The sequence below is a fragment of the Cetorhinus maximus genome, chromosome 12, assembly GCF_964194155.1.
Source record: "Cetorhinus maximus chromosome 12, sCetMax3.hap1.1, whole genome shotgun sequence".
Lineage (NCBI taxonomy): Eukaryota > Metazoa > Chordata > Chondrichthyes > Lamniformes > Cetorhinidae > Cetorhinus > Cetorhinus maximus.
The window spans coordinates 44,970,494-44,983,645 of record NC_135890.1 but is presented as its reverse complement, the minus strand read 5'-3'; the positions used below and the strand labels follow the sequence as shown (position 1 = coordinate 44,983,645).

General features: G+C 46.2%; 1 protein-coding gene across 4 annotated transcripts in view; it reads right to left on the bottom strand.

The window, feature by feature from the left end:
* The window catches only part of LOC144687411 (copine-8), a 548,041-nt gene that overhangs the window by 219,121 nt on the left and 315,768 nt on the right, over positions 1-13,152 (bottom strand). For all 4 annotated transcript variants that reach the window (XM_078553528.1, XM_078553530.1, XM_078553527.1 and 1 more), the window contains one exon: positions 1,055-1,101. In XM_078553528.1, coding sequence (XP_078409654.1) covers positions 1,055-1,101 — 47 coding nt within the window. The remainder of the gene's footprint in view (positions 1-1,054; positions 1,102-13,152) is intronic.

The following is a 13,152-nucleotide window of genomic DNA, read 5'->3' as shown; positions in this document are numbered from 1 at the left end:
GAATAAATGTCATGACCCGCTTGAACAGAGCTTCTGTCATCAGCTTGACGCAACTGTGGACAGCTGATTGGGAGAGTCCACACAGATTCCCCCACTGACCCCTGGAAAGAGCCGGAGGCATAGAAGTTGATGGCCACTGTGACCTTCAGAGCCACTGGTATGGGGTGTTCACCCACACAGTTGGAGCTGATCTCAGGCCCAATCATCTGACAAACAGGGGTCACTGTCTCCTTGGAGAGGCGGAGCCTTCTTCGGCATTGCATTTCAGACATATTGAGGTAGCTGCATCGTCGCCTGTAAATCCTGGCAGCAGGATAGTGGCATCTTCTGCTGCCCCTTCCGCCTTGGACTACCTGCTGGCCCTGCACCCCTTGTGCCTGCGCCTCTCCTCCCACAGGTCGCTGCCCAGGAAGCTGCATTGGGACACCTGGCCTCCTCTCCCTTCTGCCCATCTCTTCCTCCTCAGAGGAGGTGCCCCACCGGAGACTATAATCCTCATTATCAGGATAAGGGAAGGCTGTCTGATACCTGGAAGGGTCCACACGGTCTAAATCCTCCAGGGGCCTTGGAGACACCAATGAGCCCTGAAATGAAGCCTGGAAATGCTAAGAATGAAGGTCAAAATTGAGATGAAGCTGTCAAGTTCAAATAAGCAACCAGCTGCAAACTATCTCCTAAACTCCTCACTAATCACACTGGCAATGCTGCTGACCCCTTTTATCCCACCCTTGGATGAGGCTTTGCAAAATGTGGGCTGCCCACCTGCCCGTTTTGCCCTTAAGACGAGCGCAAAATCGCACGGGCAATGTAAAATCGAGTTCAATTGGGTTTTTAATGGCCTTAAGTGGCCTCTTAATTGATGGCGGGCGTGTCTCCGACATCGGCGTGCGCCTGCCGACGTGAAGATTGTGTGCATGCGCGATGATAGCGGGACGCTCGCCCGACGTCTTCTTGTGCTATTTTACGCCCGATCGGGTTGGGCGTACGCCCGCCCACGATGCATAAAATTCTGCCCTTACATTTCAATTTGAATAGATAGAATCATTCGACTTACCATTTGATGCAGTAAAATCAATCGCCACGGTGAAATTGATTTGTGTCCTAAAAGACAAAAGCAAGCAGTGTTTAATCTACAATATATGAGAAGCCTTACATTTACAAGTACGTCTCATCCACCTTTCGCATTATAAATTCCTATATCCACATTTTTTGGAGAAACTGGTGCAGCATCACCACTGGCAGGAGCCGTAACTACAGTGCGGCATGTTTACATGGGGGCTCTGCCCACTATAAATGTGGGCACATGATTTTATGATAAGAATTATAATATTTGTTCAAATCGTGCATTTTACATAACAAGGATGAAATAAAAAGTGAAGAAAAATAACATAATTCAGAGGCAAAGCTGTTCATTGCAAAAGGTGCATTGCTTTCAGTTTTGCAATTATTAAAAAGAATGGAGCATGAAACGTACTTTATGTCACGCAATAGTACCAATTCACTTTACAAACATACTGTACATAAACATTTTAAAAGTGTGCTGAAGGCATCTTCTGGCAATTAAAGAATAATAGAAAAAGCCTTTAGTCATGTTATTAAAAACATAGAAGAATGAGGAATGAGTTGGAATCCTGCCACCCGTTGGTTCACCCTATTGTTTAGATCTACCTGCAAGACATGGTTATACCAGGGTTATCTTCCTCTTGCCTTCACAATATCACTGCTCACTCAGGGAGATGTGGGATACAATGTGACCTTTTTTTAAAAAATACTTCAGTTTATTCTTCTTTCACAGAATAATTCATTTGGCCACGTCATCATAGTATGTCGTTTTAATTCTTAAATGAAAACAATAAATGCTGGAAAGACTCAGCATCTGTGGAGAGAGAAACAGAGTTAATGGCGGAATCATCCCAGATTTGCAGGAGAGTGTGGGAGCAGGTGGGTACAACGACATTTTTTACCCACCGGCCGCAATGGCGGCTTTTCACGCTGTATTGTCCCAAACCCGCCACTTCAATTATGGCAGTCCCGGGAAACACACCATTTCCATGGCGGGCGGGCTCTCATTTGCCTGGCACACCATCACCTCGCCATCATCACACTGGGTGCCATATTTAAATTTCAGCTGCACGCACTTATCTCAGTGCTTCCAGCCCAGTACTGCTGCAAAGGCCACATGGTCATGAAAGGCAAAAAAGACTGTAGCCCCAGATTCAGTGACACGCCCCATTGGAAGTTCACCGTGATGTCCTCTACCCCAACCCTGGCTGCAGCAACATCACTAATCCGGCTTAGGAGGCGGTGGCAGCGGTGGTCAGTGCCAATGCCCTGCAAAAGAGGGCAACCACTCGGTGCCATTAAAGGATGAATGATCTCATCCGTTCTGCTAAGGTAATTCACTCTTCTCATCACTCTCAACTCACACACTCACAAATCCATCACACATCCACAGGGATTCACACCTCAAGGGACAACAACGCTAACTCTCACACACACCCTCACATCTCCATTAGGCTTATATCCTCTGGAGCTCGGGTCCTCATCCCATCCATGGCGCCGCTCACCACACAAACATTCCACGCAGTGCCATGTGTCCTGCTCACACTCTCTCCATCTGTTTTCATGCAGGAGAAGCCTGCTCACATCAGCAGGGAGAGCTCTCAGACCAGGGTTGGAGTGGCCCACATTAGAATCCTCACTCACTTTGAAGAGTGAGTTGACTGGTTAGGACATGGACTGTGCCTGCGCTGATGGCGAGGTCGGTGGCGAACACCCTCATGAGGATCCTGCACCACATTATCCCTCTCTCAACGCAACTGTGAATGCTCTCTCTCCTGCTTTTGACTCTGCTGCCATGCATTACTTATCTCTACTTTAGTACAGAGAAGCTCTGCAAAGCAAACGATGTTCTCAGCCAGCCAGTCCCTCAGCTCCATCCACGTCCTCACCTCCAGCCAAGAGGACACCTTCTCCATTGAAGATCTGGAAATAAGCAGCCTGGAAGACCCATCACAGCGCTTACCCACGCCCTCCACCAGCACAGACACACACCTCAGTGGAACCTAGATCTAGAGCAAGCTCGGGTTCACAATCTGGTGGTTACTTCAAGGACACATATCTGCAGTAGGAGGAGGCAGGTTCAGCCAAGCCCCCTGGCACTCAGAGGGCTGCTGGGGAAGAGGCACGTGAGGTCTGAGTCAGATGACAAGCCTGTACATTTGGCCTTCCAACTTATCCTGGAGAATCAGCAGAAAACATGGGAACATCAAGCAGAGCTGTTGGAAATCCTCAACAGAGTGGCATGCGAGTCAGAAGAGTGTGTCCGCCTGCTCTCTGATGAAGCGGTGCCCACATGTGCGCGTATGGAGGCCTCCATGGGGAGGATGGTGGATGCCACGGAGACCCTGGTCCCACAGAACCCGGAGATGTGTGGAGACCTGCACTACATCACAGTAGCCATGGGTGAGTTCCTGCAGTGGCAACGCAAGGGGGAAATGGGGCACCTTAACATTCCTCCAGGTGCTCGTTCCCCTCAAGGAGTCAGGCTGGTGCCTCCAGGCATCTGAAGGGAGGAGGAGTGGCAGCCGAACACCTCAGGGTCATCCACGGAGGAATCTCAGAGGCTATCCTCTCTCTCCGAGTCCCCTTTGCCTGTGAGCCCCTCAACCTCGTCCTCTGTCATCGCAGAGGGAGCAGCTGACCTAGTGATTGTGGAAGGAGAAATGTGTGTGGCAGGGCCTTTCGGAGTTTCAATGCAAGCACTCTCCCATGTACGCGGATCCTTCATGTATCATATTCAACTCAATGTCCTGAAAATTTTCAATGCTGCCTGCTGAGGTTTGCTTTCAGTTGTCCATCTGAGATGACCTGCATCTCCACCCACCCAATCACACTCCCATGCAGCACCTGATCTCGCCCACCATGACTGTCGTTTCACTTTCGATTTGGACAGCATGGTACTAATTCGGTCCTTTACCCTCGCCCAGTCACCCATTTCCTTTCCCCATCACAGTTGACCCTCCCGGCATCACCTTTCTCCTCTCCTCCGTGATCTTTTGCTTTGGGGATGTCCTGGTGAACGTGCACATTCCCTTCCTTCCCAAAAAATCCCACCCCCATCGACGTTAACCTCTCAACCTCCTCTTTTGCATATTTAGATAAATGAAGGGATATTTGGATTTCAAAGGGGTGTCAGTCCGTTTACAACTAGCCAGATAAGCAAGGCTATGAAATGTGTTTATTTTTCCCAAAGGTTACTGACAATATATAGTGGCAACTTGAAAGTTTTTATATTGTGAGGAAGTTACAGTTTCAAAGACATATGGAACAACATAATTTGCATATTAAGAGAGAAACATATATAAAGGGGAATGAAAAGCTATGTGTCAGAAGGCCATATAATATCTGACAGGAGTGTGTGAAAAAGCCTTAATGAAGTTTCAAGCAATTGTGCGTAAGTCTGCTATTTAACAAAACTGAAGCTGGAGAAAAGTCATTTGGAATTCCACTGTCCAGAGTATTGTGTAAACTTGCTGAGTTTGTTTAATATGTAAAATCTATTGTGGACCGTTGCCTTGAAGGGAGCATAACTGACGGTCAGGTTAATTTGGAATTTTAGGAGTTACTATAGTAGTAATTGTAGTCTTATGTATATGCTTGACATCTTTTATTTTGTTAATAAATATTTTAATTTAATTTTTTTAAATCTCTAAAGTTCTTGGTGGACTTAGTACTTCTGAATTCAGTGCACACATCTTGTAATAAATACAAAACTGTTATGATAGCACAACAAAGCTTCCCTTGTGGATTTGGTACGCCTGGCACACATTATCTGTCATTCATAACACACTCCCACCCTCAGTTCGCTCCCTAGGAGGCAGTCATGGACCCATCAGACCCCTTCCTTGCACATTCATTGGGACAGTTCAACTCCCCCCTCCTGCCCTGGACCCCTTCTCCCCCGCGGAACCATTTCCCCTCCAGAATCCCCCCCCCCAGAACATCATCACACCCCCTTAGTCCTTCCACTGCTCCCAGGCTCCCCCCACCCCTGCTTAGTCCCTCCACCTTCCTAACTCCCTCAGACACCCTTACTTCTTCCGCTACCCTTAGTCCTTCCCTCCTCCCGACTCCTTCCTCCAGCCTCACTACTTCCTTCACCCTGACTTCTTCCTCCCCGTGGACTCCCTCCCCTCTTCATACTCCTTCCCCCCTCCAAACTCCTTCCTTTACACCTTCCATCCCCCCTTACACCTACTTCCCCAGTTGCTATCTTGTCCCCCATTACCCCCTCCTCCCCACCATACTCCCTACCCCCCCAATCTCATCCCTGACACCTTCATTCCTCCCCTCCCAACCTCAGCCCCCCGACACCTTCATTCCCCCCTCTGAACTTCTACTTCCCAACACCTTCATTCCTCCCCTCCCAACCTCAGCCCCCGACACCTTCATTCCTCCCCTCCCAACTTCACCCCCTCGACATTTTCACCCCCCCAACTTCACCACACCTGACACCTTCATTCCCCCCCTCCCAACACCTCTTTCTCTCCCAGTCGATCCTAGACCTTCCTATTCCACTCCCTTGGCCAACATCAGTTGTGAGTATCAACGTTGATTTTCCAACTTCCGTGAGTTGCTTCGCGGTGGAGCAATGTCTATGAGAATCCACCCAGCTTGCCATAGAATCACAGAATCACACAGTGCAGAAGAGGCCCTTCGGCCCATCGAGTCTGCACCGACATGTGAGAAACACCTGACCTACCTACCTAATCCCATTTACCAGCACTTGGCCCAAAGCCTTGAATGTTATGACGTGCCAAGTGCTCAACCAGGTACTTTTTAAAGGATGTGAGGCAACCCGCCTCCACCACCCTCCCAGGTAGCGCATTCCAGACCGTCACCACCCTCTGGGTAAAAAAGTTTTTCCTCACATCCCCCCTAAACCTCCTGACCCTCACCTTGAACTTATGCCCCCTTGTGACTGACCGTTCAACTAAGGGGAACAGCTGCTCCCTATCCACCCTGTCCATGCCCCTCATAATCTTGTACACCTCGATCAGGTTGCCCCTCAGTCTTCTCTTCTCCAACGAAAACAACCCAAGTCTATCCAACCTCTCTTCATAACTTAAGTGTTTCATCCCAGGCAACATCCTGGTGAATGTCCTCTGCACCACCCTCCAGTGCAATCACATCCTTCCTATAATGTGGCAACCAGAACTGCACATAGTACTCCAGCTGTGGCCTCACCAAGGTTCTATATAACTCTAACATGACCTCCCTACTTTTGTAATCTATGCCTTGGTTGATAAAGGTAAGTGTCCCATATGCCTTTTTCACCACCCCACTAACATGCCCCTCCGCCTTCAGAGATCTACGGACATACAAGCCAAGATCCCTTTGTTCCTCAGAACTTCCTGGTGCCATGCTGTTCATTGAATACTTCCTTGTCAAAGTATTCCTTCCAAAGTGTATCACCTCACACTTTTCAGGATTAAATTCCATCTGCCACTTATCTGCCCATTTGACCATCCCGTCTATATCTTCCTGTAGCCCGAGACACTCAACCTCACTGTTAACCACCCGGCCAATCTTTGTGTCATCCGCAAACTCACTAATCCTACTCCCCACATAGTCATCTATGTCATTTATATAAATGACAAATAATAGGGGACCCAGCACAGATCCCTGTGGTATGCCACTGGACACTGGCTTCCAGTCACTAAAGCATCCTTCTGTCATCACCCTCTGCCTTCTACAACTAAGCCAATTTTGAATCCACCTTATCAAATAAATTACCCAGTATCCCATGTGCCTTTGCCTTCTTTATAAGTCTTCTATGTGGGACCTTGTCAAAGGCTTTGCTGAAATCCATATTAGCTACATCAACTGCACTACCCTCATCTACACACCTGGCCACCTCCTCAAAATATTCAATCAAATTTGTTAGGTGTGACCTCCCTCTGACAAAGCCATGCTGACTATCCCTGATCAAACCGTGTCTCTCCAAGTGGAGATAGATACTCTCCTTCAGAAATTTCTCCAATAGTTTCCCTACCACTGAAGTGAGACATCCCTCCAGGATCCCATTGCTGTCGGGCTCCAGCATCTTCTGTTGCTCAGATGTCTGCCATGTGAGCAAGGCCCCAATGCTAAGTCCTGACTTCTGCACGTCACAGTTGTCAAGATGTGATGTGCATCGGTGTGTTTTCCCACCGATGTGGGTGGATGATCCAGCGGGTGGTGGTGGGGGGGGTAAGTCTGGCGGGCTGGCCTTATAATGATATGCTAATGTATTACAATGAGGTTCCTGACGTCTGATGGCGGGAAACGCGGCCCACCATCAATGGGCTGAGCGGACGATCGCAAGCTGGTTTCACAACGTCGTGAAACTGATTTTTGGCCATATCGCCATATTGTCCTCTCGCGCCACCGGACATGCCCAACGCCAGCAGGCATGGAAAATCCAGTATGTCTCTTCTTCAGAAAGTTTTAATTCTTCCCAATTAATCATTCCCATAAATTACACGTGATCTCCTGTCACTGTAAGGTTCAGTAGCTGTGGTAATGTACTGCCAGATGGCAACGTAACAGGAGACAGCGATTTAGCTGCTGCAAAAAGTGACATGCAACTGTATTCACTCTTGATCTATATTCCTGAAATAGGCCACTACCCTGATCATTCTGGCTTCTCTGTTCCCACCTCAAAATACCTCAGCAGCTTTATGAACGCCATCATACTGCATGTGAATTAATCTATCCCTGCCTTCACTATAATTTGAACTCACACATTTTCATTGCTTCAGTGTATTGGAGAGACAACAATATCATAGCTGTAATTAAGGGCCACATTGAGAAACAAGACTCAGAAAACAGGCTAGGAAGTCATTACAAGGACATTGAGCATAGGACTGTAATCACCAAGCCATTTCCTTCACCAACTTTACCGAGTCTGATGTACATATATTAAAAATATTAGTAGCCTTTGTAATTTCCACTAGTAATTTTATCCCATATGTGATCACTTAGCTTTTGTATGTACCCATCTGCATTACTAAATGGCTGCTTACGTATGACTTGTCACATCCTCTCCAGTGAGCTCCCAACGCCAAGCACATAATGGGCCAGGAGTTTGTACACACTATTTAAATGAAGGTTACCGTCCGGTTAACATCCTAATAGATGGATGGGTGCTAAAAGCAAAGTGCCCAACTAATGCCTGCCAAGAGGCCTAATTAGAAAACCAGCCCAAGAATTCAAGTGTTGCCTTACCAATGTTTTGTAGAGTATTTATGTGGCTCCCTACTCTGCATTCTTCTAAATCATCTTATATAAAAAGCCAAATAGATTGCTGCTGTATAATGTAACTATACTTTCAACATTTGCTCAGACAGTATAACCATTTCTTCATTGGGTGCCTGGTCTATTGATGGCATAATATCAGGGGGTTCATTTTTATTCTAGTAAAGACACTTTTTAACGATTTATTTCAATAGGGATATAGAAAGCTTGTGAATTTGCAAAGAAACTATTCTGAGCTTGTCCTATACATCTCAATAGGTTTGTTCGCTGATCAGCTGATGCATGATTGCTGCCAAGTATTATTTTTATTAAAACATTTTTATAAATCAGACAAGATTTAGACTTGAATGTAGGAGGGTTGATCAGTAAGTTCACGGATGACACGAAAATTGGTGGGGTGGTAAATAGCAAGAGGATAGCCTTAGATTACAGGAGGGTATAGGCGGGCTGGTCAGATGGGCTGATCAGTGGCAAATGGAATTTAATCCAGATAAGTGTGAGGTGATGCACTTGGGCAGGACAAACAAGGCATGGGAATACGTAGGACCCTGGGAAGTACTGAGGATCAGAGGGTCCTTGGTATGCATGTCCACTGGTCCCTTAAGGTAGTGGAACAGGCAGATAAGGTGGTTAAGAAGGCATATGGGATACTTGCCTTTATTAGTCGAGGTATAGAATATAAGAGCAGGGAGGTTATGCTGGAGCTGTATAAAACACTGGTTAGGCCACAGCTAGAGTATTGTGTGCAGTTCTGGAATCCCCATTTTAGGAAGGATGTGATTGCACTAGAGAGAGTGCAGAGGAGATTTACCAGGATATTGCCTGGGCTGCAGAGTTTTAGTTATGAGGAGAGATTGGATAAACTGGGGTTATTTTCCCTGGAGCAGAGGAGATTGAGGGGGCATGATTGAGGTGTATAAATAGGGTAGACAGGAAGGAACTTCTCCCCTTGGTGGAGGGATCAATAACCAGGGGGCATAGATTTAAGGTAAGGGGCAGGAGGTTTAGAGGGGATGTGAGGAAAAAATCTTTCACCCAGAGGGTGGTGGGAATCTGGAACTCATTGCCCGAAAGGATGGTAGAGGCTGAAACCCTCATAACATTTAAGAAGTATTTGGATGTGCATTTGCGATGCCATGGCATCAAGGCCATGGATTAGAATAGCTAGGTACTTGTTTAGCCGGTGCAGACTCAATGGGCCGAAGGGCCTTTTTCTGTGCTGTAGACCTCTATGACATGCATACAAATTAAAACTGGTTCTCATTCCTATAAATTACCTGTGAAATAATATGCTGAAATCAGATATATTATATATAGAATCCACATGTATATTATGTATGAAGAAGCAATGATGACCACACTCTTATAGAAGTGGAGAATTATGACAACAGTTAAGGAGTTCTCTTGAGACAAGTGTCCATTTCCCATGGGGTAAAATGAAGCTCAAAATTAAAGATTTTTTTAAAATTCTTTATTCATGGGAAGTGGGCATTGCTGGCAAAGCCCACATTTGTTGCCCATCCTAATTGTCCTTGAACTGAACATTTCAGAGGGCAGTTAAAAGTCAACCCACTTTGCTGTGGGTCTGGAGCCACATATAGGCCAGACCAGCTAAGGATGGCAGATTTCCCTCCCTAAAGGGACATTGGTGAACCAGATGGACCCTTACGACACTGATGATAGATTCATCATCACCATTACTGAGACGAGCTTTAAATTCCAGACTTAATTGAATTCAAATTCTAGCAGCTGCAATAGTGAGATTTGAACCCATGTCCCCAGAACATTAGCCTAGGTCCCTGGATTACTAATCTAATGACATTACCACATTGCCACTATCTTCCCCTTAATCCAAACGTTCCAAGGTATTTGAGTTTAAATCTAAGATACTGTTTCAGAAAGTTTGGACTTCACTTCAATGTGTTCATGTGAAGCCTACCCGACCTGAAAAATCTGACATCGATTCAGCGTTTATAAAAGTTAGTAAGTAATCACTGCTGTTCGGATGTCAAATGGTATAATTTGGAATGAGTGTTGAAAACATGATCCTGCCCTACAGGATTCATTAAAAATGCTCAAAAACACTTCAAAGCCACCGCGGCTTGTCAAGGTTGTGGAATCGATCTTCTGCATTCGGAGGCGATCATTAGCAATTGGAAGCACTTGGGAATTCAAGGGAATACAGGCCTTCACCAACTCTGGAGAAAAACAAGGGGTGCATCGCCAAGGGTAGGGGAGATGGTGCCATAAAGAAATAGTCAACAATGTAAGTAACAAAGTGACAGTGCAGTGGAATCATCTATAAAAGTATATAATGAACTAAAAAAGCTAGCAACTCACCAAGGCTCCACGACAGCACCTTCCAAACGTGTGACCTCTGCCACCTAGAAGGCCAAGGTGGCAGCAGATTCATGGAGACACCACCACATGCAAGCTAGGGAGGAGGTGGGGGTGGCTGGGGGTTGTAGAGGAGGTGGGGGGGCCTGTGGGGTACAGAAGGGCTGGGGGGCGATTGCAGAGCGGATGGGGGGCTGGGGATGTGTAGAGGGAGTGGGGTAGCTGTGGGATGTAGATGGGGTGGGGGGGCTGGGGAGTCAGAGGGTAGGAGGGGTTTGGGAGAGGTGATCAGGGTAGTGGGTGGCGGGGGGTTTTGGGTGTTTGTGCAGTATGGGGGTGGGGTCTAGGATGGGGGTGGGACATGGTGGCTGAGGGTTGAGGCAAGGTGGTCGGGGTAGTGGGTGGCGGATTTTAGGTGTTTGTGCGGTACGGAGGTGGGGGCTAGGATGGGGTGAGGGGTTTATAGGGGATGGATGGTGGGGTGATGGGGGTGTGGGGGTTGGGTGTAGGGGTGGTGGCAGCTAGGATGGGAGGTGAGATTGTAGGATTGGATGGGGGCTTGGTGGGGGTTATGGGGGGTGAGATGCTGCACTGGTCTTAATGCTAGTCCATATCTGGTACCTCGATCTGAAAAAGGCTTTTTAAAATTCTGTTTTAACTCTAAACACAGAAGTACTTGAGCTGTCTTTAAATTCAGAGCTGTCTGTGCGTGTGTGTGCGCGCGCCTGTGTATGTGTGTGTTTGTGCGTGTGTAAATGGGTTAAAAAGTTTTTGGCAGAACAATTCTAAAGCATAAGGTCCTAATGATATATGAATTCTACCAAATATCTATATTCCACCTAACTATATCTCTATTCTCTGATACTGGAAACTGGGAGGCGGACTGCCACACTGGCCAATACTAATTGCTGGTACGTTAACAGGGACAAATTTTCTAGTACAGGCTGCATGAGGGACTTAGTTAATTTCCAACAACAATTTCTTTCTGTGGTGCAGTTAGCTATTGGGACTTAGTTAATTTCCAAGAACATTCTATCTGTGAGCGCTTAAACAGGCCAGCACTGGCTGAGAGCACACTTTGGAGCTAGCCGATCACTGATCCATGAGCGTTTAACACCAATGATGTCAGGTGAACAGTTGCTGTTCACAACTGATGTGGTTTCTACAGTTGCAAGCAAATAAATGTTCGCATTTGATGTGGTTTCAGGTCAGTTCCTTCATTTGATTACTTTCGGATTTCAATTATTCATTTAAAAATTGTTTTCTAACACAGAAGTTCACAAATGAGTGCAAATTAACGCTGTTGCGTGCAAAATTCTGTCAAAGTTTTCCGGTAGGGCATTTACAATACAGCCCCATCATTTATTTCTACTGACCAATGTTAGGGGAAACTTTGGTACATTTTGCCTCTTTAGCAGGAATCAACAGTCACAGATTGCAACTCTTTCGAGTACAATCACAGTTCTTGGTTTCTGGGAGTGGGACATGAACCCACAACCCTCTGATTCAAAGATGAGGGTGCTATGAACTGAGCCACAGCTGACACCTCTAAATGCAAGGAATATATACAGATGGAAGCCAACCTGATAACCAGCTCAACAATGAGGTTTGCAGTGCCTGATCTGAAGAGTCAGCTGGAGATCATTAAATTAGAGCGAGAATCAATGAGGAGTGAAATCAAGGTGCATTTTTTCTGCATTAAGGGTAGAGGAAACATGAAACTCTCACCCTAAAGTCTGTAGATGCTTGGTCAACTGAAGTTTTCAAGACTGAGACATACAGGTTTTTATTAGGTGAGGATATGAAGGGACATGGAGAAAAGGCAGATAAATGGTAGAAGGTACAGATCAGTTATGATGACAGCATAGGCTTGAACCTGTTCCTGTGTTCCTATGACTCAAAGCATTTTGTTTCAGAGTCCTCATGAATATGTGATTAATTAACTTTTGGTGCCAAATATGCTCTCTAACCAGCAGCTCAGTGCCCTGGGGGCAGGGATTTGGTGAACTGGCCAAATTAGAAAGGCCCGCAACAGCTTCTTAAATTGGAAAGTGAGAAGCATTGGGAGTGAACGGAAGCACCCATTCATGATGGAAGGCAATATTCTACATTGCTTGCAATAGCAAGGATATTAAATATGAAACCTTAAAGGTTCGAAATCCACAAGCAACTGCAGTAAAAAAAAATTGCCAAACCAGCATCCAGCTACCTCAGTGCAGCTGAAGATGCCTTTAATAAGTGGTAAAAATTGTTGCCTCTTAACTTTTACTAATCATTTTAGCGGGCAAGAACAGGAAATTGCAATAATCAGGCACATAGAGGCAAAAATAACATTGGAAGAGTTAACTGCATCAAGTGATACCAATTGGCATATATCCAGGAGGTTCCTTTCTGTTTCTGGATGCAACCTCTGAATCAAGGTCGACCTGAAAATCAAAATGGGCAGGAACTTAGCACTTGCTGTGTGCACTACTTTGTTCCTGCTACCACACTGGTTTTCAGTGCAAAAAGGAA